Here is a 26,174-nt window from a genome sequence, read left to right as displayed (position 1 = left end):
AGACTAGTTTATCAGACTACTAGTTTATCAGACTAGTTTATCAGACTACTAGTTTATCAGACTAGTTTATTATCAGACTAGTTTATTATCAGACAGTCTTCACTTGGACTGACAGTGTGTGAATGTCTTCTATGGGAACTAAAGTAATCCTGTACCGGCCCTGAACACGAACACAGTATTCAGTAGATATTATTCAGTATATAGATGACAGTATTCAGTATATAGATGATATTAGTCAGTATATAGATGACCGTATTCAGTATATAGATGACAGTATTCAGTATATAGATGATATTAGTCAGTATATAGATGACAGTATTCAGTATATAGATGATATTAGTCAGTATATAGATGATATTAGTCAGTATATAGATGACATTAGTCAGTATATAGATGACAGTATTCAGTATATAGATGACAGTATTCAGTATATAGATGATATTAGTCAGTATATAGATGACAGTATTCAGTATATAGATGACAGTATTCAGTATATAGATGACAGTATTCAGTATATAGATGATATTAGTCAGTATATAGATGACAGTATTCAATATATAGATGACAGTATTCAGTATATAGATGACAGTATTCAGTATATAGATGATATTAGTCAGTATATAGATGATATTAGTCAGTATATAGATGATATTAGTCAGTATATAGATGACAGTATTCAGTATATAGATGATATTAGTCAGTATATAGATGATAGTCAGTATATAGATGACAGTATTCAGTATATAGATGACAGTATTCAGTATATAGATGATATTAGTCAGTATATAGATGACAGTATTCAGTATATAGATGATATTAGTCAGTATATAGATGATATTAGTCAGTATATAGATGATATTAGTCAGTATATAGATGATATTAGTCAGTATATAGATGACAGTATTCAGTATATAGATGACAGTATTCAGTATATAGATGACAGTATTCAGTATATAGATGATATTAGTCAGTATATAGATGACAGTATTCATTATATAGATGACAGTATTCAGTATATAGATGATATTAGTCAGTATATAGATGACAGTATTCAGTATATAGATGATATTAGTCAGTATATAGATGATATTAGTCAGTATATAGATGATATTAGTCAGTATATAGATGATATTAGTCAGTATATAGATGACAGTATTCAGTATATAGATGACAGTATTCAGTATATAGATGACAGTATTCAGTATATAGATGATATTAGTCAGTATATAGATGACAGTATTCATTATATAGATGACAGTATTCAGTATATAGATGATATTAGTCAGTATATAGATGACAGTATTCAGTATATAGATGATATTAGTCAGTATATAGATGACAGTATTCAGTATATAGATGATATTAGTCAGTATATAGATGACAGTATTCATTATATAGATGACAGTATTCAGTATATAGATGATATTAGTCAGTATATAGATGACAGTATTCAGTATATAGATGATATTAGTCAGTATATAGATGACAGTATTCATTATATAGATGACAGTATTCAGTATATAGATGATATTAGTCAGTATATAGATGACAGTATTCAGTATATAGATGATATTAGTCAGTATATAGATGACAGTATTCAGTATATAGATGATATTAGTCAGTATATAGATGATATTAGTCAGTATATAGATGACAGTATTCAGTATATAGATGATATTAGTCAGTATATAGATGACAGTATTCAGTATATAGATGATATTAGTCAGTATATAGATGACAGTATTCATTATATAGATGACAGTATTCAGTATATAGATGATATTAGTCAGTATATAGATGACAGTATTCAGTATATAGATGATATTAGTCAGTATATAGATGACAGTATTCATTATATAGATGACAGTATTCAGTATATAGATGATATTAGTCAGTATATAGATGACAGTATTCAGTATATAGATGATATTAGTCAGTATATAGATGACAGTATTCAGTATATAGATGATATTAGTCAGTATATAGATGATATTAGTCAGTATATAGATGACAGTATTCAGTATATAGATGATATTCTGCTGTTCTCAACACAAGGCCAGTTCCTTCGGTCTCTGTGAGCTTGCAGAAGAAAACAGGCTCGTCACAAGACTGGTTAATTATTCATTGTGTGGCTTTTAACATCTTCCCCTGAACGAGAACATCACACACACTCACACACTCCATCACATGACTGGACCCAACAAATGCTCCTGTCATCTGATTGAATATCTCCAGCTTTCTTTACTTGTACCTGCTGTATCTGCACTAAAGCTCAGGCTCAGAGACGGGTCATAAACGAGGGGAAAAATCACTAAAATAACTCCATTTTGACGAATCTTCACTGACTTCACTCCTATTGGCTGTCGCTCCCGAAATTCACTCTTTATTTGCATATAGTTCAACATATCTCAGCTTTCGGCCTATAGTCACTGTCGCTGGAAATCGCCAGCTCTCCACTGAATTTAATAGAATAGTGTCGCTGCGTGTCATTTACATATATACACATATATATATACACTGTATATTTAAAAAATTATGTATTTTTTGGTAATGCTATGACTGACCTCCAATTGCTGAATTAAACATGCAATTTAATAAGGTCATGTGACAATGTAGTTTCAAAACTTCAGTTTGAAACATTTTTGCATGATAAACATTGTTTCACACACTGTTAATAATAGTATCCTGCACAACGATAGTTTTCCATACTAGAGGTTTACATAAAGCCAAAGTACATGAAGACACTGAAATCAGGAACTGAAAGAAAGTGTTGCACAGTCTTGGCCACAGTGTGTAACCAGTAAAGTCTGAGAAAGAGAAAAGCCTGAAGTGTGAAACTGAGCAGCGCTGAGATTTCAGAAGCTCAATCCTCAGATAACAGCAGATCTGAGATCATCTGAAGAACGTCAGGAAGATTATATAATCCTGAAGAAACTAAACTACACCTGTTCTATCTCTATTCAGCAAATATTCTCTGGCTCTGTGGGCATTATTGTCCGACTCCGGGTCGAACTGAACACCGCTAGTGCAGTTTCAGTGCGAGAGATTGTCCTGTTTTGTCTGAGCTCTTGAAGCTCCGCCCTCTTCTGGAAAGGGGGCGGGGAGCAGCAGCTCATTTGCATTTAAAGGGACACACACAAAGAGTGCGTTTTTGCTTCTCAATTTATCCAGAATCGTGCAGCTCTACTGACAACCATTTTAGAGTTGTTGCCAGCTGTTGCATAATTTACTCTCGGTTTGTCAGAAGTGAAAGTCAGACTGTACAGCTGTGTGTGTGTGCATGTGTGTGTGCCTCAGTGCACTGGTCACTGAGAAGCTCTTTAGTAAATCTAATCAACTCTCAGTGGCTGCTGTCACATGATTAGGAAAAAAATAGAGTAGATCCCTCACAAATACAACAAAATCAATCAGGATACTGAGAAGTCTGAATAAAAAGACATTTTTCTCAGCAAACTCCTCCTGCTCAGATCCTACAAGCAGGACTAATGATTAGAGGTGGAAGAGTCACGGCTCCTGCACAACTCCTGTGCTAATCCTCATTCACTCCACTTACAGACATCATGCCGTACACACTCACTAAAACATACACTCAGTATCAGCAAGGCATGGTTAGTTGTCCAGTGGGAGTTAAGCATGTTCTGGTACTACTTTTCACTTTCTGTGTGTTTGCCTCTGCGTTGCACGAAGAGTTTTTCCCAGCATTCACTCTAACCAGAGAGATGATGTTTGTGCTTCAGTGTTAAACACACTGTGGAGAAGAGCTTCACAAGAACATCTGCGTCAACACTGACAACGACCAATCCGGACTTTACAATCCGGACTTCATTAGGAAAACCATCTCTGGAAAGTGCAACCTTTGAAGGAATGGCTCAACCTTTTAAATTAAAATTCTGTTTGGAACAACAAAGGATATAAGAGGCAAAATATTCACATAGATCTAATTCACACAATGAAAGTAAATGCTGTCAAACTCAAAAAAGGCAGAATAAAAATACCATAACAACTGGTCTGAAGGACGATCTGAAGTTCAAAGATCCAAAGCACTTGAATAAAACAGAACAAAATGTTCATTTTAAAGGAACACTGCACCGTTTTTTGAAACAGGGCTTATTCACCTTCTTTCCTACATTTAGATAGGTGGGCAAATGCATTTTTGTCTCAGTGCATGCATTGTTTTAGTTTGACAGGGTCGGCGCTAGCTTAGCTTAGCTTAATGAATGGAATCCTTTGTTGCCAGCTAGCATGTCCTGAGTAAAAGTGATATAAAAAAAACAAAAAAAAACACCTAATTACTTCTTGTGGCCTGCGTATTCACAACAAGTACAAATAGCGATGCAGATTAACACTAGGTGATTTCCTAGGCAGATATTGACTTATATATTAAGGACTATATTAGGGGGAAGCACAGGCGAAGCACTGCTACTTGGGCGTGATATCTCTGCGCCCAAGTAGCAGTGCTTCGCCTGTGCTTCCCCCTAATATAGTCCCAAGTCAATATCTGCATAGAAAATAGAAAAAGTATAAAAAAGTTTAAACATATAAAAAGTTTGTCGAGACAAACTTTAAGTTGGCTTGAGAAAGTTTGGACCATAAAGTTTGAAAAAGTTTAAAGTAGTTTAAAGTTTAAAATCATTTGAAGTTTAAATTAGTTTAAAGTTTAAATTAGTTTGAAGTTTAAATTAGTTTAAATAATTTTGAAGTTTAAATTAGTTTGAAGTTTAAAGTAGTTTAAAGTTAAAAAGTTGTTAAGAGTGCTTCTAGTGGGTTGCTAAAGTGTCCTGGGTGGTTGCTAGGGTATTCTGGGCGGTTGCTAGGGTATTCTGGGTGGATGCTAGGGTGTTGCTAGGTGGTTGCTAGGGTGTTCTGGGTGGTTGCTAGGGTGTTGCTAGGCGGTTGCTAGGGTGTTCTGGGTGGTTGCTATGCTGTTGCTAGGGTATTCTGGGTGGTTGCTAGGGTGTTGCTAGGCGGTTGCTAGGGTGTTCTGGGTGGTTGCTATGCTGTTGCTAGGCGGTTGCTAGGGTGTTTTGGTGGTTGCTATGGTGTTGCTAGGGTGTTGCTAGGTGGTTGCTAGGGTGTTCTGGGTGGTTGCTAGGGTGTTGCTAGGCGGTTGCTAGGGTGTTCTGGGTGGTTGCTATGCTGTTGCTAGGGTATTCTGGGTGGTTGCTAGGGTGTTGCTAGGCGGTTGCTAGGGTGTTCTGGGTGGTTGCTATGCTGTTGCTAGGCGGTTGCTAGGTTGTTTTGGTGGTTGCTATGGTGTTGCTAGGGTGTTGCTAGGCGGTTGCTAGGGTGTTCTGGGTGGTTGCTAGGCGGTTGCTAGGGTATTATGGCTAGGGTGTTGCTAAGCGGTTGCTAGGGTGTTCTGGGTGGTTGCTATGCTGTTGCTAGGCGGTTGCTAGGGTGTTTTTGTGGTTGCTATGGTGTTGCTAGGCGGTTGCTAGGGTGTTTTTGTGGTTGCTATGGTGTTGCTAGGCGGTTGCTATGCTGTTGCTAGGCGGTTGCTAGGGTGTTCTGGGTGGTGGCTAGGGTGTTGCTAGGCGGTTGCTAGGGTGTTCTGGGTGGTTGCTATGCTGTTGCTAGGCGTTGCTAGGGTGTTCTGGGTGGTTGCTATGGTGTTGCTAGGTGGTTGGTAGTTGTCACAGATGGTTACTATGGAGTTTTTATAGAGTTCTTAGCATGATTTAACACTTAAAGGTATAGCGGAGGATTTTCTTTTTCCGGGTGGATCATCAAGACTATTGGTCCTCCTAATTGTCAATCATTCTGGTGATATGTTTACGTAAGGCCGTCGTACGTGCTCGTCCTTTCTGCGCATGCACACTTTCAGGTGTATTATGTGTGGTGAGCTGTGTATGGGTGAGCTACGGTTTCAGCCATTCATTGAAGCTCGCCGTTCTCACCGGGTTTTTTCAAAATGTCTGAGGGTCGTAAGAGAAAAAGTGTCTACGAATTGTATGACAGGAGAAAGGCCTCTGAAGAAAGAAACAAGACCAGAGTGTTTTTGGGAGAATATTTCACATGCTGGCGTGCGCTAAAAGCACAGGTTGGGCTTCCCACTGATGCCTCAGTCGCGAAGTTTCTACTCGACAGGTAAAGTTTGGCATGCTATTTGGAGAAATCCATTTAAAATCACTGCTAGTAAAAGTTAATATAAGCTATGATTAGCAATCTTGCAACTTGTAAACAGAGCGTGCACGAGGAGAACTAGGCTCGTGCATGCTCTCTCGTGTCGTGCACACGTTTAATAGACGTTTCCTCTCGGGAGCAGGTAGAGTGTTGCGCATGTGTATTTTTTCAAAAAGTGGAGAGGGCGGTTCTTTTCTAAATTTCGGGAAAATCCTCCGCTATACCTTTAACTAATCACTATTAGCATGTAGCTATTCACTGCTAGCATGTGTAGCATGTTGGAAGTGCCGTTTGCTAGCATGAGTCAAAAGAGCCAAACCTCTTGTTCTGTTACAGAGATATAGGTCTTGCAAAATGGTTGCTAGGGTACTCAAGTTTGGTTGCTATGGAGTTGCTTGGGAGCTGGAAGCTTTAAACTTAAGAAGTTTAAAGTGGTTTGAAGTTTAAAGTAGTTTACAGTAGTTTGAAGTTTATGACAGATAGATAGATAAATAAGTTAGATAGATAGACACACACACAAACTCGCTCACACACTCACTCAGACACATACACGCACACTCAGAGTTTGAGTTTAGAGTTTATAAGTGTATAAATTGATGACTTTATAAGTGTACAAGTTTTTGAGTTTTGAGTTTATAAGTTTAAACCTAACTTAACTAAACCTCACCCTAATGGCTCGTTTCCACTGAGCGGTGCGGTACGGTACGGGACAGTACGGTACGGTTCGGATCTGTTAACCATGATCTGGCTAGCGTTTCCACTGCCAACAGTGCCCTCACTGGATAGGCGTGGTGTTTCGATCGACGTCATTTTCGCGCGAAGAAGAACATAGTAAACTACAATGGATGACATGCAGCAGATCTTGTTCTTGCTCCTCGACATGTTTGTCACAAGAAGACAAGCGCCGACATTAGGCTTTTCTCAATATCAAGTACGCAAAGTTCGTACTTGCCATGTGCGACTCCTACATGCAAAAGCTACAGCGCGTTCTTAAAGCGTCCCTCAGCTCGCTCTGCTACTCCGGTTATCTCTGTTACTCTGTATGTACATTTTAAGCAACAATAAAACGAAATATGTTATAAAACACCACTCTGCCACTTTTCGTTTTCATTTAAATAAAGTAAACATTATAGGGACACCAATGTGGTTCATGCGCAACACAGATTGATTATTCACTGCACGTTATACGTTATTCTGTTTATAACAAATGAAATTTAAAACACAACCGTTACCTCTTTTCGTTTAAATAAAAAAAATTAAACTTATTCCAGACAAATGTTGCAATAAACATCAGTGATAATCTTGTAATAAAAAAATGACAAGAAACCATATTTCTTTTTGTAAAATTTCAGTTTTATCAATAATAGCCAATATAAAAGTTTAAGTAAAAGGTACAAGAAGCTATACAATAAGAAAAAGCAAACAATTCAGTCTAATATCCAAATGCAGCGCTCTAGTCTAACATTACAACAGTAAAGTTAAATACAAATAGCCTATAATATGAAACTAAACTTAGCCCTCAGCCAAAACGATTGACAGGGAACGAATTATATATTCACGAGACCAAAGATCGCCCGTTAGGTCTACGAATTATATCTCATGTTTATCCACTACCGTCGGAGTCAGCGGCGAACGTCAGAAGAACTAGCCGAGGAAAGGCTCATCCAGCCGGGAAACATGAGCGCCGAGCCCCGCTGAACGCATGGATCACAACCGGGGAAAAAAATATCATCTTTATAAATAAACCACAGATTTGAGCTTTTAACAACTACATTCTCGCCTGACAAACTCTTAAAATTACATTTCGTGACGCAGTAACAGTAGTATTATATTAAACTCTATATTAAAAAATGGCGCTTCTTATGTTGTCATTCCTCTTGTAGCACGCGCAAGTGACGATTCTCTGTCAACCAATCAACGTCCTGCAGTGAGTCTAGCTCCGCCCTTTAGGACCGTACCACTGTGCTGGAACCCCAATGGAAGGGTACCTGAAAAGTGGTACGGTACGGTTCGGCATTTTGGTACCATTCACAACTTTTGATAGTGGAAACGCAAATAAATGCGTACCGTTCCATACCGTACCGTACCGCTCAGTGGAAACGAGCCATAACTAAGTTCTAACCCTAACCCTAACAGAACAAAATGTTCATCTTAAATGGCTAAAACAGAGTCTGGTAACTCCAATCGCCGGTCTCTGCTCTTCATATCACATCAACATGCCAACTCTCATAGAAAACTAATGAAATCAGTTTCCCTAGTCGCTCCAGATCAGTGTCAGTGTAAACGCCCGATCTGACACGCGGCTCGAGGGAACCAGTCTGAAGCAAACAGATCTAAACACTAGACCAAGTTCATTTAAAAGTCAGTTGTAAAAGTTACCGGCCATTCAGAACTTCAGAAAAAAAGGAAAGAAATTAACCAGATTAACTACATCACAGCTTATATACTGTATACATATATATTGTACAATTTGGATTTCATTCATTTCTTATTCAAACTAAATCCTGTGGTCCAGCATCTCCTCTTCCTCTTTCATCCTTTTCCCCATAAATGTGTTTTAGACGGACAGATCAATACAGGACACAGAACATCAGAAACATGAAGGATGATGGGAAATAACAATGTCTTTTCTGTTCACCAAATGCTCTTTATTCTCCGCTATTGCTTCATCGCAAATGAACAAGCGCTGTTATCGGTTGGGTAGTGACGTGTGTGTTCAAGTAATCCAGATATGAGCAGATTCTGCGCAATACGCTGCATTTAATATATCATGATGATTCACGAGTATTTGCGCTAAATCTGCGCAGAATCAGATTTGTCTTACACAGACTTCCCAGCAAAGTGAGTAAACGTAATAAACACGGCAAACTGGCCAGTGATTGGACAGCGTTTCCCGCCACTGGTGATTCTTATGCGGGTGTTCATCTCGAACCCTGGTCATGAGCTCTCCTGTGAACGAGACGCAGAGCAGAAAGCACTTACTTGCCCCTCCAGGAGTGTTTGGTGGTGTAGAAACAGGCCAAGTCTCTGTTGTCTTTGAGGACGTTCATCTTCAGCCAGCGCCTGTGAAAAGAGAAGAGGAGATTCACGTCTCATTTACTTCCTGATCAAACATGACAAATAGGGGTGCGCCAAAATATCGATATGGCGATATCTCGCGATATTTACTCCCGATCGATTCTCGATGCGCTCTTGCCAAGTATCGATCTTAAAAGCCGTTAGGGCGGGCGTACACGGTGCGAGTTCGGGCACTCGGGAGGTCGTGAGATATTGCACACGTTGCGAGTCAGTTTAACTGATAATCGCGTCAAAGCAGCTGGTACACGGCACGACTGTCCTGCACGAATTTGATCCCGAGCCGGCAGCAATCACGTGAGCTTTCGGGGTAAACACAGAGACCGTCATGTTGCATGATGCAGGCAAAGCTTCAGATAGAAAAATGACATAAATGTGTGTGCAAATGATTTGTTGAAAAGCAGAGATAGCCATTCCTTTCAACATAAAAACTTGGTGAAAATCGGGCCGACTCCCTGAATTTTTTTAACACGTTTAAAAATGATCGGGAGGTCGGGAGGTGCTCGTAACGTGCTTGAAATTCCTCTCACATGCTACGAGCCGCGACCATGCGAGCATCACCGATTCCACTCGAGTGAAAAAAATCATCTGCAGCAAAACAAAAATAGTGTCTGTGACTGTTTTGTTGCAACTGATAAGACACAAGTTGTTTTTGTTATTGTGTTTCATCCAAAAAAATAAATGGAGATTCATTTTCCTAATTAAAAAAAATAATCTTTTTATTTCTTAAAACATGATATATTGTGAGTTATTACTGATAATATATCGATTATCGCAGTATCGCCATATCGTGATATTATCGGTATTGTGAACAATGTATCGCGTATCGTATCGTATCGTGAAGTACCCAGTGATTCCCAGCCCTAATGACAAATGTTCATGATCACGCATATAAGCTGTCATGGGGAAATCTGGAAAGACATTTAGCAGTTTCTTGTAGTGTGAGAAGAGGATGACGGTGAAACTGTGGCCTAGACATCACTCAAGGCGCTCACACATCAGTTCTGGAGTTAAAGCTGAAGATGGTTCACCCAAACACTTCATCTACTCGCACTCGGATGCCTACAGGTCCACACACTCTAGAGTCTCACTGTATCACTGAACACTCTAGAGTCTCACTGTATCACTGGACACACTCTAGAGTCTCACTGTATCACTGAACACTCTAGAGTCTCACTGTATCACTGGACACACTCTAGAGTCTCACTGTATCACTGGACACACTCTAGAGTGTCACTGTATCACTGGACACTCTCTAGAGTCTCACTGTATCACTGGACACTCTCTAGAGTCTCACTGTATCACTGGACACACTCTAGAGTCTCACTGTATCACTGGACACACTCTAGAGTCTCACTGTATCACTGTATCACTGAACACACTCTAGAGTCTCACTGTATCACTGGACACACTCTAGAGTCTCACTGTATCACTGGACACACTCTAGAGTGTCACTGTATCACTGGACACTCTCTAGAGTCTCACTGTATCACTGGACACTCTCTAGAGTCTCACTGTATCACTGGACACACTCTAGAGTCTCACTGTATCACTGTATCACTGAACACACTCTAGAGTCTCACTGTATCACTGGACACACTCTAGAGTCTCACTGTATCACTGGACACACTCTAGAGTGTCACTGTATCACTGGACACTCTCTAGAGTCTCACTGTATCACTGGACACTCTCTAGAGTCTCACTGTATCACTGGACACTCTAGAGTCTCACTGTATCACTGAACACTCTCTAGAGTCTCACTGTATCACTGAACACACTCTAGAGTCTCACTGTATCACTGAACACACTCTAGAGTCTCACTGTATCACTGAACACTCTAGAGTCTCACTGTATCACTGGACACACTCTAGAGTCTCACTGTATCACTGAACACTCTCTAGAGTCTCACTGTATCACTGAACACACTCTAGAGTCTCACTGTATCACTGGACACACTCTAGAGTCTCACTGTATCACTGAACACACTCTAGAGTCTCACTGTATCACTGTATCACTGTATCACTGGACACTCTAGAGTCTCACTGTATCACTGGACACTCTAGAGTCTCACTGTATCACTGTATCACTGAACACTCTAGAGTCTCACTGTATCACTGGACACACTCTAGAGTCTCACTGTATCACTGTATCACTGGACACACTCTAGAGTCTCACTGTATCACTGGACACACTCTAGAGTCTCACTGTATCACTGGACACTCTAGAGTCTCACTGTATCACTGAACACACTCTAGAGTCTCACTGTATCACTGTATCACTGAACACTCTAGAGTCTCACTGTATCACTGAACACACTCTAGAGTCTCACTGTATCACTGTATCACTGGACACACTCTAGAGTCTCACTGTATCACTGGACACTCTCTAGAGTCTCACTGTATCACTGAACACACTCTAGAGTCTCACTGTATCACTGAACACACTCTAGAGTCTCACTGTATCACTGGACACTCTCTAGAGTCTCACTGTATCACTGGACACACTCTAGAGTCTCACTGTATCACTGGACACACTCTAGAGTCTCACTGTATCACTGTATCACTGGACACACTCTAGAGTCTCACTGTATCACTGGACACACTCTAGAGTCTCACTGTATCACTGAACACACTCTAGAGTCTCACTGTATCACTGAACACACTCTAGAGTCTCACTGTATCACTGAACACACTCTAGAGTCTCACTGTATCACTGAACACACTCTAGAGTCTCACTGTATCACTGAACACACTCTAGAGTCTCACTGTATCACTGTATCACTGAACACACTCTAGAGTCTCACTGTATCACTGGACACACTCTAGAGTCTCACTGTATCACTGAACACACTCTAGAGTCTCACTGTATCACTGTATCACTGAACACACTCTAGAGTCTCACTGTATCACTGAACACACTCTAGAGTCTCACTGTATCACTGTATCACTGTATCACTGAACACACTCTAGAGTCTCACTGTATCACTGGACACACTCTAGAGTCTCACTTTACACACTGAAGTAGAGATGCACAATATATAAACCACCATATCGGCCGATACGTTCAGTTTTGATGTTATCGTCATCGGCCCAATAAAAAAAGTGGCCAATATATTAAAGCCGATAAATAATGTATTATTTCCTTCAGCTGAGAGAATGTGCACTGTTCATCATGATGGTTTTGAAATGCTTGAAATATGATTGGAATCACTTCAGAAAGGAAAATACAGTCAAGTCTGTCAAGGCTACAGAACATCATAATGAGAACATTATAACTGTGTGTTTGGGACATGGGTTTTAATGGTGAGACTTTTGTTTTTGTAATTAGGCTCTCAAAAAAATATAAAAACTTGGATTTAGATTTATCGGCCAATATATCGGTTATCGGTATCGGCCAAAATGTTCCTCTCGGTGCGTCCCTACACTGGAGCCGGTCCGGCGTCTCAGGAGCCCGAGCCGATCCTGGAAACATCCAACGTTTCCCACAGCACACAGATCCACACCTCACTCTCACACTCATGTTCTGAGGCTGAAGCCATGGAAAACACTGGGGCATTATGGGTAATTCTGACAAGTGAAAACACAGATGTAACATTTTACGAGTTTTGATCATGGAAATCACTCTGTGCCATCCATAAAAGTAGGTTATGAGTTTCACTCCGTAATTAAATATCATGCAAACAACATTCATATTGTATTCAGAGAAAAAAGCACAAGTAAACATGAGATGGGAGGAAAGGGAAGCGAGCGCCTCAGCTCGAGGACAGTGGGAAGAGGAGAGGTGTTGATCTGTGAACAGTGTTGATCATGAATGTCTCTGTCAGCAGAAAACCCGACTCCTTCCTTCCTTCCTCAGGCCGACACTAAACCCTTACAGGAGCTCACAAACTCCTGACTCTCAGTACATCAGCTAAAGCTAATCAGCACACCACCGCTCTCAGTACATCAGCTAAAGCTAATCAGCACACCACCGCTCTCAGTACATCAGCTAAAGCTAATCAGCACACCACCGCTCTCAGTACATCAGCTAAAGCTAATCAGCACACCACCGCTCTCAGTACATCAGCTAAAGCTAATCAGCACACCACCGCTCTCAGTACATCAGCTAAAGCTAATCAGCACACCACCGCTCTCAGTACATCAGCTAAAGCTAATCAGCACACCACCGCTCTCAGTATCAGCTAAAGCTAATCAGCACACCACCGCTCTCAGTACCAGCTAAAGCTAATCAGCACACCACCGCTCTCAGTGCATCAGCTAAAGCTAATCAGCACACCACCGCTGCCAACAGTAATGACTGCGGCTTTACACTGACACTACTAACCCAGGGTCAGATCTAAACTTGGGTTAATCTTATCCTGGGTTATCCATTGTCTTCATACTGTTATTCTTGACTTAGTATTGGGTAGTCAGTAGGGCTGGTCCGAATACCATTTTTTGAGCTTCGAAGCGTCGGTAGTAATGAACATGGAATCTTGGAAGCTTCGGAGAGAGGGCGCTGAACACTCTTCTCTCTAATGAAGGCAGTGTTCTCGCGCGGGCAGGGCTAATGCTCCGAGAACGGACACTGCACTAGTGACATTAAACATCTTTCCCATGAACAACACTGAGGCCATCCTTAAAAATATTCTTGTTTGCCGTAACCCGACCGGCCGTCAATTTAGTACCGGCCCAATTATTTATTTATTTTCCCTTTTAGTCCGACCGACTTGCCGGTTGTAAAATGCGTTAAGACCGACCGATTTTTTTTTAAACTCTTCAAACAACTAATACAAATGCAATAAAATAATATTAGTTATTAAGTATTGTGAATATAAATTGCCTAGACCTACATACAAACATAAGCTACGTTCTTTCTTTTAAATAAAAACCCGTGGCGCGTCATCTATGATTATGTTTACACCATTGGTTTACGCATGTCACACTACGGCCTGTGGTTCGCTTCGTTTCATTCACTGTCAATGGTTCGCGCTTGGTAATGATGGCTGCGGCTTTACTCTAAAGATTATTTCATTTTTATATGTTGTTGAATATGGTTTATTAAAAAATAAACATGAGAGCGTGTTATAGGCTATATGTCATGTTTTAGTCAGATATGACGACGCTAATGCAACACGCATCGCCGCAGATGAAGCTGAGCATCAACGTGCTATCGCAAATCAAAGTGAAAGTAAGACGCTTAACACACAATCATCTTCATTAAATGTAAAGAAACAAAATGATCTTACCAGGGCTGTTACTGCTTTCTCTTATTGCGGGCTTTGATTCAGAAATTTTAGCTGATGATCAATAAAATAATGCGTCTCATAACTGTTGCTTTCGGTGACGTGCACTCCATTAAATCTATAGCGGGAATTGAAGATCGGATTTATATCCGCAAAAAAAAAACCACACATTTGTATATGTAACCAGGTGTACATGGAATCGTTTTGATAAATCAGATTGCAATCCGATCTGAGAAAACTTATGAAGTGGCCTGGTGTGAACAGCCCCTAGACATCGCTGAAAAATGTTAACTTAAGCAATACTTTTAATAAGGTAGTCTAATATTTTTCTGACTAACAAATTACTGACACAGTAAAGGGTAGATTTAAATAGAGAAAAAACAAAATTTAAATAAAAATGAAATTTAAATAAAGAAAAAAACGAAATTTAAATAAAGAAAAACTAAATTAAGTTGAATTAAAAACGAGATTCATTTAGATTGATAATAACGGGTAAAAAGCTTAATACCAGGGCTCCAGACTAACTTTTATACTAGGAGCGCTGTAGCCCCAACTGAACATTTTAGGAGCGCAAGCAGAAAATGTAGGGGTACACCTTAAATAAGCTTGCAATACAATTATTCAAATTTCCCCCAAAATAACCGTAATACTGACAAATTATTTAATAAAAAAATAGACTTAATGTACAGATATTACAGTGTGCAGTTTTAGTTTAAGTTCACAGAGATCCAGACTAACATCTGAGGGCAGCGGCTCTGCAGAGAGCATCTGGTGGCACTGGGGCGGACAATAAAGCACTACGCTTAATTTAGGGTGTAGATGAAATTAACTTTAATTATTATCATTCATAATGTCTTAATATGAATTAAACCGAGTGAAAAAAATATATATTAGGGAGTGAAAATAGCCAATAAGCATCCTACTGTTTACAACGGTAATCTATTTATTTTATTATTTTTAAATAAGAGTTTAAGTAAGAGTTTAAATAAGACAATTTTTGAAGGTTGAACAAAAAATGTGTTGGTCATCACATTAAAAATAACATTTATATATGATAGTTTTGAAGTGCTGGAAAAAGATGTAGTACTTGTAAGCGTTTGACTATTTCTGTCACATTATGGTTACAGTTACTACAGTAAATCCATGGTGAATGCTGGTCTGTGGACTGAGAGCCTTCTATAAGTGTTTCTCCTGGTTTCCACGTCAGCGCTGTGTGATCTGATATCTGTGGTTTATAACAGAGAACTCTGCGGTTGGGTTCCTTCAGCTGTCCATCCTATTAAAACTGGCTAGGCTATATAAGATAATTGTAAAAAAGAGTATTGTATTTCATCAGATTTTATAGTGTTGAACATATTCAAGCGCGGATGAGAGCCGTGTCGAGGGGGATGCAGGTGTGCCAAAAACAACAACAAAAAACACGAATATTCGAATGTCAAATTTTCTAATCGAATACCAGCCCACCGAACGAATATTAGAATATTCGGGTCCAGCCCTAGTAGTCAGACTTTGAGATTTTACATTGTACACTGGTAAACTTCAAGCTAAGGTTCTAATTTGCATATTTGGTACATAAACTCAATTGGAAAAGTATCGCCATTTAAATGCACTCGGTTTGTCTTAAAATTGTACAAGAAATAATACTCTTTTCACCATTCCAGTGAGTGCACGTATTCTGATCTAGAGATACGAGCGCTACAGTGCAGCTGTACAGTGCAGACAGTAGTAAGAGTAGAGAAAATGATAACATCTTTCCAAAATGACTTAAGTATAAATGTCTAAATTAATTAACAAGAGAAAATTATTTTGAGAAATGGCGTAAAAACACATTTTTAAAAATGTGTAATGCAATAAAAAATAAAAAAAAATAAATGCTTTTTCATGGCCAGTCTCCTCGATTCACTGAGAAAGTAAATTGTAATGAATTAAAGGAAGCGCTGGAGGAAGATGCAGTAATCTCAGGCTACGCAACAGGACAACTAAACTAACGCATGCCAACTACTCTGAGTAATGATAAACCCAGCGATCTGACATTCAGTGGCAGAAAGTGCACATATCTGTAATCTGTAATCCTGCTGGTGTTCTGAGAGTCTAATGAAGTTACAGCACTCGGATGCCATGCATTAATAGCTTTAGTATGTTAAAAATCCAGCGCCATTTCCAGGATGAGGTCACATGATCAATCTCCACAGCTCTCGGCACGGATCAATACAAGCTGCACAGAAACACACAATCTTTAAGTGCCGTCCTTCATTCTGCACTGAAGCATCACAGAAATACAGCTAAATGAATAAATGTAAATGTCTCTTCTGTACAAGTTTAGTCCCGTACGGTGGAGAGATTCTGCCAAACTGCTGAAACTGATCCTTTTCCACAGAACATAAAGCCGTTTTGAAGGGTTTTATGAATGCAAAGCTCATCCGTAATGCTGTCACTGAGAGCAATAAAGGGTGTGATGAATCTGTCGCTCCTGTATCTGCAGGCTTCAGTAAAACACCATGACAGTCATGATTGTGTTGCATGACATTTACACTAGCATTGCATCACTGCTCACGACGAGCTCGAGGGCTTATTGCCCGTCAGTTATTACGCAATCCTAGACACTCACACACACACACACACACACACTCACACACACACACACACACTGGTAAGTTTATATCATTCTAAGTTTATAAATAGTTGTTTTACTTTTGCACAATTTCAGTTACACACACAACATGATGAAGTGTTTGGCTCATGTTGTGTGTGTAACTGAAATTGTGCAAAAGTAGGCTACTACAACTACTTTAATTTTTTGCTTTCACTTCTGCAAAAATCGGTCTTCTTTTAAAAGAGACCAACCTTAGGTCTGCATTCATTAGTTAATAAAGTTCAGATCTGTGCTCAAAAGAGTAGACAGTGGCGAACGGGTTAAGAGCGAACGGGTTAAGAGTAGACAGTGGCGAACGGGTTAAGAGTAGACAGTGGCGAACGGGTTAAGAGTAGACAGTGGCGAACGGGTTAAGAGTAGACAGTGGCGAACGGGTTAAGAGTAGACAGTGGCGAACGGGTTAAGAGTAGACAGTGGCGAACGGGTTAAGAGTAGACAGTGGCGAACGGGTTAAGAGTAGACAGTGGCGAACGGGTTAAGAGCGAACGGGTTAAGAGTAGACAGTGGCGAACGGGTTAAGAGCGAACGGGTTAAGAGTAGACAGTGGCGAACGGGTTAAGAGCGAACGGGTTAAGAGTAGACAGTGGCGAACGGGTTAAGAGTAGACAGTGGCGAACGGGTTAAGAGTAGACAGTGGCGAACGGGTTAAGAGTAGACAGTGGCGAACAGGTTAAGAGTAGACAGTGGCGAACGGGTTAAGAGCGAACGGGTTAAGAGTAGACAGTGGCGAACGGGTTAAGAATGAACGGGTTAAGAGTAGACAGTAGTGAACGGGTTAAGAGTAACGTTAGACAGTAGTGAACGGGTTAAGAGTAGACAGTAGTGAACGGGTTAAGAATGAACGGGTTAAGAGTAGACAGTAGCGAACGGGTTAAGAATGAACGGGTTAAGAATGAACAGGTTAAGAGTAGACAGTAGCGAACGGGTTAAGAATGAACGGGTTAAGAATGAACAGGTTAAGAGTAGACAGTAGCGAACAGGTTAAGAGTAGACAGTGGCGAACGGGTTAAGAATGAACAGGTTAAGAGTAGACAGTGGCGAACAGGTTAAGAGTAGACAGTGGCGAACAGGTTAAGAGTAGACAGTGGCGAACGGGTTAAGAATGAACAGGTTAAGAGTAGACAGTAGCGAACGGGTTAAGAATGAACGGGTTAAGAATGAACAGGTTAAGAGTAGACAGTAGCGAACGGGTTAAGAATGAACAGGTTAAGAGTAGACAGTAGCGAACGGGTTAAGAATGAACAGGTTAAGAGTAGACAGTAGCGAACGGGTTAAGAATGAACGGGTTAAGAATGAACAGGTTAAGAGTAGACAGTAGCGAACGGGTTAAGAATGAACAGGTTAAGAGTAGACAGTAGCGAACGGGTTAAGAATGAACAGGTTAAGAGTAGACAGTAGCGAACGGGTTAAGAATGAACGGGTTAAGAATGAACAGGTTAAGAGTAGACAGTAGCGAACGGGTTAAGAATGAACGGGTTAAGAGTAGACAGTAGCGAACGGGTTAAGAATGAACGGGTTAAGAGTAGACAGTAGTGAACGGGTTAAGAGTAACGTTAGACAGTAGTGAACGGGTTAAGAGTAGACAGTAGTGAACGGGTTAAGAATGAACGGGTTAAGAGTAGACAGTAGCGAACGGGTTAAGAATGAACGGGTTAAGAATGAACAGGTTAAGAGTAGACAGTAGCGAACGGGTTAAGAATGAACGGGTTAAGAATGAACAGGTTAAGAGTAGACAGTAGCGAACAGGTTAAGAGTAGACAGTGGCGAACGGGTTAAGAATGAACAGGTTAAGAGTAGACAGTGGCGAACAGGTTAAGAGTAGACAGTGGCGAACAGGTTAAGAGTAGACAGTGGCGAACGGGTTAAGAATGAACAGGTTAAGAGTAGACAGTAGCGAACGGGTTAAGAATGAACGGGTTAAGAATGAACAGGTTAAGAGTAGACAGTAGCGAACGGGTTAAGAATGAACAGGTTAAGAGTAGACAGTAGCGAACGGGTTAAGAATGAACAGGTTAAGAGTAGACAGTAGCGAACGGGTTAAGAATGAACGGGTTAAGAATGAACAGGTTAAGAGTAGACAGTAGCGAACGGGTTAAGAATGAACAGGTTAAGAGTAGACAGTAGCGAACGGGTTAAGAATGAACAGGTTAAGAGTAGACAGTAGCGAACGGGTTAAGAATGAACGGGTTAAGAATGAACAGGTTAAGAGTAGACAGTAGCGAACGGGTTAAGAATGAACGGGTTAAGAGTAGACAGTAGCGAACGGGTTAAGAATGAACAGGTTAAGAGTAGACAGTAGCGAACGGGTTAAGAATGAACAGGTTAAGAGTAGACAGTAGCGAACGGGTTAAGAATGAACGGGTTAAGAGCAGACAGTAGCGAACGGGTTAAGAATGAACGGGTTAAGAGCAGACAGTAGTGAACGGGTTAAGAGTAGACAGTGGCGAACAGGTTAAGAGTAGACAGTGGTGAACAGGTTAAGAGTAGACAGTGGCGAACAGGTTAAGAGTAGACAGTGGCGAACAGGTTAAGAATGAACAGGTTAAGAGTAGACAGTAGCGAATGGGTTAAGAATGAACGGGTTAAGAATGAACAGGTTAAGAGTAGACAGTAGTGAACGGGTTAAGAGTAACGGTTAGACAGTAGTGAACGGGTTAAGAGTAGACAGTAGTGAACGGGTTAAGAGTAACGTTAGACAGTAGTGAACGGGTTAAGAGTAGACAGTAGTGAACGGGTTGAGAGTAGACAGTAGCGAACGGGTTAAGAATGAACGGGTTAAGAATGAACAGGTTAAGAGTAGACAGTAGCGAACGGGTTAAGAATGAACAGGTTAAGAGTAGACAGTAGCGAACGGGTTAAGAATGAACGGGTTAAGAGTAGACAGTAGTGAACGGGTTAAGAGTAACGTTAGACAGTAGTGAACGGGTTAAGAGTAGACAGTAGTGAACGGGTTAAGAATGAACGGGTTAAGAGTAGACAGTAGCGAACGGGTTAAGAGTAGACAGTAGCGAACGGGTTAAGAATGAACAGGTTAAGAGTAGACAGTGGCGAACAGGTTAAGAGTAGACAGTGGCGAACAGGTTAAGAGTAGACAGTGGCGAACAGGTTAAGAGTAGACAGTGGCGAACGGGTTAAGAATGAACAGGTTAAGAGTAGACAGTAGCGAACGGGTTAAGAATGAACGGGTTAAGAATGAACAGGTTAAGAGTAGACAGTAGCGAACGGGTTAAGAATGAACGGGTTAAGAGTAACGTTAGACAGTAGTGAACGGGTTAAGAGTAGACAGTAGTGAACGGGTTAAGAATGAACGGGTTAAGAATGAACAGGTTAAGAGTAGACAGTAGCGAACGGGTTAAGAATGAACGGGTTAAGAGTAGACAGTAGCGAACGGGTTAAGAATGAACAGGTTAAGAGTAGACAGTGGCGAACAGGTTAAGAGTAGACAGTGGCGAACAGGTTAAGAGTAGACAGTGGCGAACAGGTTAAGAGTAGACAGTGGCGAACGGGTTAAGAATGAACAGGTTAAGAGTAGACAGTAGCGAACGGGTTAAGAATGAACAGGTTAAGAGTAGACAGTAGCGAACGGGTTAAGAATGAACGGGTTAAGAATGAACAGGTTAAGAGTATACAGTAGCGAACGGGTTAAGAATGAACGGGTTAAGAGTAGACAGTAGTGAACGGGTTAAGAGTAACGTTAGACAGTAGTGAACGGGTTAAGAGTAGACAGTAGTGAACGGGTTAAGAATGAACGGGTTAAGAGTAGACAGTAGCGAACGGGTTAAGAGTAGACAGTGGCGAACAGGTTAAGAGTAGACAGTGGCGAACGGGTTAAGAATGAACAGGTTAAGAGTAGACAGTAGCGAACGGGTTAAGAATGAACGGGTTAAGAATGAACAGGTTAAGAGTAGACAGTAGCGAACGGGTTAAGAATGAACGGGTTAAGAGTAGACAGTAGCGAACGGGTTAAGAGTAACGTTAGACAGTAGTGAACGGGTTAAGAGTAGACAGTAGCGAACGGGTTAAGAATGAACGGGTTAAGAGTAGACAGTAGCGAACGGGTTAAGAGTAACGTTAGACAGTAGTGAACGGGTTAAGAGTAGACAGTAGCGAACGGGTTAAGAATGAACGGGTTAAGAGTAGACAGTAGCGAACGGGTTAAGAGTAACGTTAGACAGTAGTGAACGGGTTAAGAGTAGACAGTAGCGAACGGGTTAAGAATGAACGGGTTAAGAGTAGACAGTAGTGAACGGGTTAAGAGTAACGTTAGACAGTAGTGAACGGGTTAAGAGTAGACAGTAGCGAACGGGTTAAGAATGAACGGTTAAGAGTAGACAGTAGCGAACGGGTTAAGAATGAACAGGTTAAGAGTAGACAGTGGCGAACAGGTTAAGAGTAGACAGTGGCGAACGGGTTAAGAATGAACAGGTTAAGAGTAGACAGTAGCGAACGGGTTAAGAATGAACAGGTTAAGAGTAGACAGTAGCGAACGGGTTAAGAATGAACGGGTTAAGAATGAACAGGTTAAGAGTAGACAGTAGCGAACGGGTTAAGAATGAACGGGTTAAGAGTAGACAGTAGCGAACGGGTTAAGAATGAACGGGTTAAGAGTAGACAGTAGCGAACGGGTTAAGAATGAACAGGTTAAGAGTAGACAGTAGCGAACGGGTTAAGAATGAACGGGTTAAGAGTAACGTTAGACAGTAGTGAACGGGTTAAGAGTAGACAGTAGTGAACGGGTTAAGAATGAACAGGTTAAGAGTAGACAGTAGCGAACGGGTTAAGAATGAACGGGTTAAGAGTAGACAGTAGCGAACGGGTTAAGAATGAACGGGTTAAGAGTAGACAGTAGCGAACGGGTTAAGAATGAAGAGGTTAAGAGTAGACAGTAGCGAACGGGTTAAGAATGAACGGGTTAAGAGTAACGTTAGACAGTAGTGAACGGGTTAAGAGTAGACAGTAGTGAACGGGTTAAGAATGAACGGGTTAAGAATGAACAGGTTAAGAGCAGACAGTAGCGAACGGGTTAAGAATGAACGGGTTAAGAGTAGACAGTAGTGAACGGGTTAAGAGTAACGTTAGACAGTAGTGAACGGGTTAAGAGCAGACAGTAGTGAACGGGTTAAGAGTAACGTTAGACAGTAGTGAACGGGTTAAGAGTAGACAGTAGTGAACGGGTTAAGAGTAACGTTAGACAGTAGTGAACGGGTTAAGAGCAGACAGTAGTGAACGGGTTAAGAGTAACGTTAGACAGTAGTGAACGGGTTAAGAGTAGACAGTAGTGAACGGGTTAAGAGTAACGTTAGACAGTAGTGAACGGGTTAAGAGCAGACAGTAGTGAACGGGTTAAGAGTAACGTTAGACAGTAGTGAACGGGTTAAGAGCAGACAGTAGTGAACGGGTTAAGAGTAACGTTAGACAGTAGTGAACGGGTTAAGAGCAGACAGTAGTGAACGGGTTAAGAGTAACGTTAGACAGTAGTGAACGGGTTAAGAGCAGACAGTAGTGAACGGGTTAAGAATGAACAGGTTAAGAGCAGACAGTAGTGAACGGGTTAAGAGTAGACAGTAGTGAACGGGTTAAGAGTAACGTTAGACAGTAGTGAACGGGTTAAGAGTAGACACATAATGCTTCTATTGTTAAAATAAAACATTAACTCTCTAACTTATGACCAACCTTACAAACCATTGTTTCTGTCAAAATACCATAGTTTCCTATTCAGAAGACATTCATCAACACAGAAAAGACAGACAGATAGTAAAAGCGTGTTATATTCTCTAGGGTTTGGCGATGTTTTACTGTGGTATTTACAGTAAACGCTCGCTGTCTGTCAGGCGTCACTGGCCTGATCGCGCGGTGAATGCAGTGCCGGAGAATGAGGAGAATGAGTGTGTTTTACCTGGATCTGTGGTGTCAGAAGCGGCTCGGTTCGGTCCCTCGGCCCCCGCCCTCCTCTATGCGAGTCTGCTTTAACTGAGTGATCCAGAACTGAAGCCCAAACTGGCCGAACGCGCTTCCCTCAGTGAGAAACCCAGGACGCCGCCATCTTCATTCTGCCACCAGCAGGGCACTGCGCATGCGCACGACGGCACTCTCACGCGTGTGTCAGCTGACGGGCTCGACAGGAAGTAGAGATTCTAGAGATCCGCGGGCCCCATCCTGACAGTTAATATTATAAAATCACATTTAATCTGAGAAAAATGAACATGCTACTATAAAGGTGTAAAGTGTAAAACTATTTAGAGTATATAAAAAAATTATCTAAAATTTTTAAATATTTTTTATAAAAAAAATTATATTTTAAGCAAGATGTATTTTATTATTTTATTTGTATACAATTATTTATTATTATTTATTTATTTAAATCATATTTCATATATGTTAATAATTTATAAATAAAAAAAAATATTTTTTAGTTACTTATTTAGTTATTTGCTTTTATAAAAGTAATTTTATTTTTTATTTATTCATTTTAAACAATTTTTCTTTTTAAATATTTTTTATTTAGTTAGTTATTAATTGTTTATAAAAAAGTATTTATTTTAATTAATTTTGTAATTGTAATCAAATTAATTTAGTTAAATGCTCTTGAGTTAATTTCCCCTGAAGCGGCAGCGCCCCCTTGTGGCCCCTGAGGGCCCGGCCCCGTCTGAGAGAAACACGCTCTGAGATCATTTCACACGAGTCTGACAAGAACATTTACATTATCAACAGTTTAACTTCGCTCACATGAAGAGGGCATTATAAGAAAAGTGTATATTTGGAAAACAGTAAATTCAACCGAGTAACAGCGACTCAAAACATTACTTTGTTCATTTTCATTTTTCATTTGCATGCTTTTTATTAAATGTCCTGAGAATCTATTGAATCTACTGATGTTCTTCTCCACTCATAACGGGGTTCAACATTAATTAAAATAAATTAGAATTTATTTCCAATACCATTTCAATAATAAAATGAATGATAAAAATAGTGATTTAATTACAGTTAATTAATGAACTAAAATGTATTTAATGCATAAATTGAATCCATTCTGGCTTGGGTTGTCTGGTGATGAAGAACATCTTCAGCCGTTTCTGACACTCTTTGCGATTCTGTGTTGAGTTATTTTGTCTGTATTTTGTTGTGCACCTGTTAGTGTTCGACTCGCCGTTTTAATTCCAGAGTTTGAGTAACACCAAAATAATGTCAAAAAGCAAAAGCTCTCTGATACAGAACGACATAAAGATCTACAGTGTTGACGCACTGAATTCAAAGTGAGGAAATGCTGAAGGATTTAACTGGGATTGTCCTCTTCTAAAACAGAGAGTGGTTTAGTGTTCAGAGAGAACAGAGGAGCTCGAGGGCCTGTTCCATGACGGCAGCTGAACAAACTCAGGGTTACAGGATCAGTTTCGAGTTGATAAACCAATCCAATCCCACCAGGCTTTGTTGCTGATCATCAGCTCTCTCTGTGAGCTCACTGAGTTCAGGAGTTCAGCTGTGACATCAGCAGCGGACAGCCAATCACAGGCTGAGGAAGAGTGATCAGCAGCGGACAGCCAATCACAGGCTGAGGAAGAGTGATCAGCAGCGGACAGCCAATCACAGGCTGAGGAAGGGTGCTCAGCAGCGGACAGCCAATCACAGGCTGAGGAAGGGTGATCAGCAGCGGACAGCCAATCACAGGCTGAGGAAGAGTGATCAGCAGCGGACAGCCAATCACAGGCTGAGGAAGGGTGATCAGCAGCGGACAGCCAATCACAGGCTGAGGAAGGGTGATCAGCAGCGGACAGCCAATCACAGGCTGAGGAAGGGTGCTCAGCAGCGGACAGCCAATCACAGGCTGAGGAAGGGTGATCAGCAGCGGACAGCCAATCACAGGCTGAGGAAGAGTGATCAGCAGCGGACAGCCAATCACAGGCTGAGGAAGGGTGATCAGCAGCGGACAGCCAATCACAGGCTGAGGAAGGGTGATCAGCAGCGGACAGCCAATCACAGGCTGAGGAAGGGTGATCAGCAGCGGACAGCCAATCACAGGCTGAGGAAGGGTGATCAGCAGCGGACAGCCAATCACAGGCTGAGGAAGAGTGAAACTGAGATTCACTTCTCTCTTCTGCAGATTATTATTAAGAATTTAAACAAATTTACACAGCAAGAAGAAAATAGCTGTCTATGAAAGAGGTCAACTCAAATAAAAAGTCTCGCTATATCAGTGCAAGTAAAAGTTGTGAAGTTAGTTTATACATTTGATAAAGGTAGAGAGAACTGAACATTTAAGCTCACATGTAGTCATTTTATAGCTTTATCTATTGATTCGAAAGCGTATTTATATTACCTTCTATATATTTATTCCTTTAAACTGTGCGTAATAATAATTGATAAACTAAAATTGTACATGTGTGATCGATTAAATATTACATAAATAATATCTAAATCATACAAAATGATTATTCTAAATAAGCATTACTAAAAGCCAGGCGATTTTGTCTGTAAAAATCATTTGCTGTGTAGTGACCTTTAATGTGGAGAAACAGGGGGCGTGACTTCATCGCATCATCAGACATGTGTCACTTTGCTCACAGCTGATTGGTCCAAGTTTGGTTTGCAGTCTCTTACCTGGAACATCACCTGACCCGGACCAGGTTAGCCGTTACTATGGCGATGAACACTGCTAAAAGCCAAATCACTTTCATGGTGCCTAAACCCCAAGATTTGGTGCAAACTGAGACATGTCGGGCTAGCCACCTAAACCGGCATCATGGCACAGGCCCGAGTGTGTGTAAACCGGCATCATGGCACAGGCCCGAGTGTGTGTAAACCGGCTTCATGGCACAGGCCCGAGTGTGTGTAAACCGGCTTCATGGCACAGACCCGAGTGTGTGTAAACCGGCTTCATGGCACAGGCCCGAGTGTGTGTAAACCGGCTTCATGGCACAGGCCCGAGTGTGTGTAAACCGGCTTCATGGCACAGGCCCGAGTGTGTGTAAACCGGCTTCATGGCACAGGCCCGAGTGTGTGTAAACCGGCTTCATGGCACAGGCCCGAGTGTGTGTAAACCGGCTTCATGGCACAGGCCCGAGTGTGTGTAAACCGGCTTCATGGCACAGGCCCGAGTGTGTG

The 26,174-nt window shown here is 40.9% G+C and overlaps 1 protein-coding gene across 3 annotated transcripts in view; it reads right to left on the bottom strand.

Moving 5' to 3' along the window:
- Positions 1–23,148, bottom strand: part of dnajc13 (DnaJ heat shock protein family (Hsp40) member C13) — a 113,361-nt gene extending 90,213 nt beyond the window's left edge. For all 3 annotated transcript variants that reach the window (XM_084102905.1, XM_084102903.1, XM_084102904.1), the window contains exons 1-2: positions 22,972–23,148; positions 9,106–9,186 (exon numbers count right to left, since the gene is read on the bottom strand). In XM_084102905.1, the coding sequence (XP_083959031.1) occupies positions 9,106–9,173 (68 nt within the window). In that variant the 5' untranslated portion in view covers positions 9,174–9,186; positions 22,972–23,148. The remainder of the gene's footprint in view (positions 1–9,105; positions 9,187–22,971) is intronic.
- Positions 23,149–26,174: the final 3,026 nt, after the last annotated feature.

This window comes from Abramis brama (assembly GCF_963993115.1).
Source record: "Abramis brama genome assembly, chromosome: 24".
Classification (NCBI taxonomy): domain Eukaryota; kingdom Metazoa; phylum Chordata; class Actinopteri; order Cypriniformes; family Leuciscidae; genus Abramis; species Abramis brama.
Note: the sequence above shows the minus strand (reverse complement) of the source record. Positions and strands in the feature narration are given on the sequence as shown.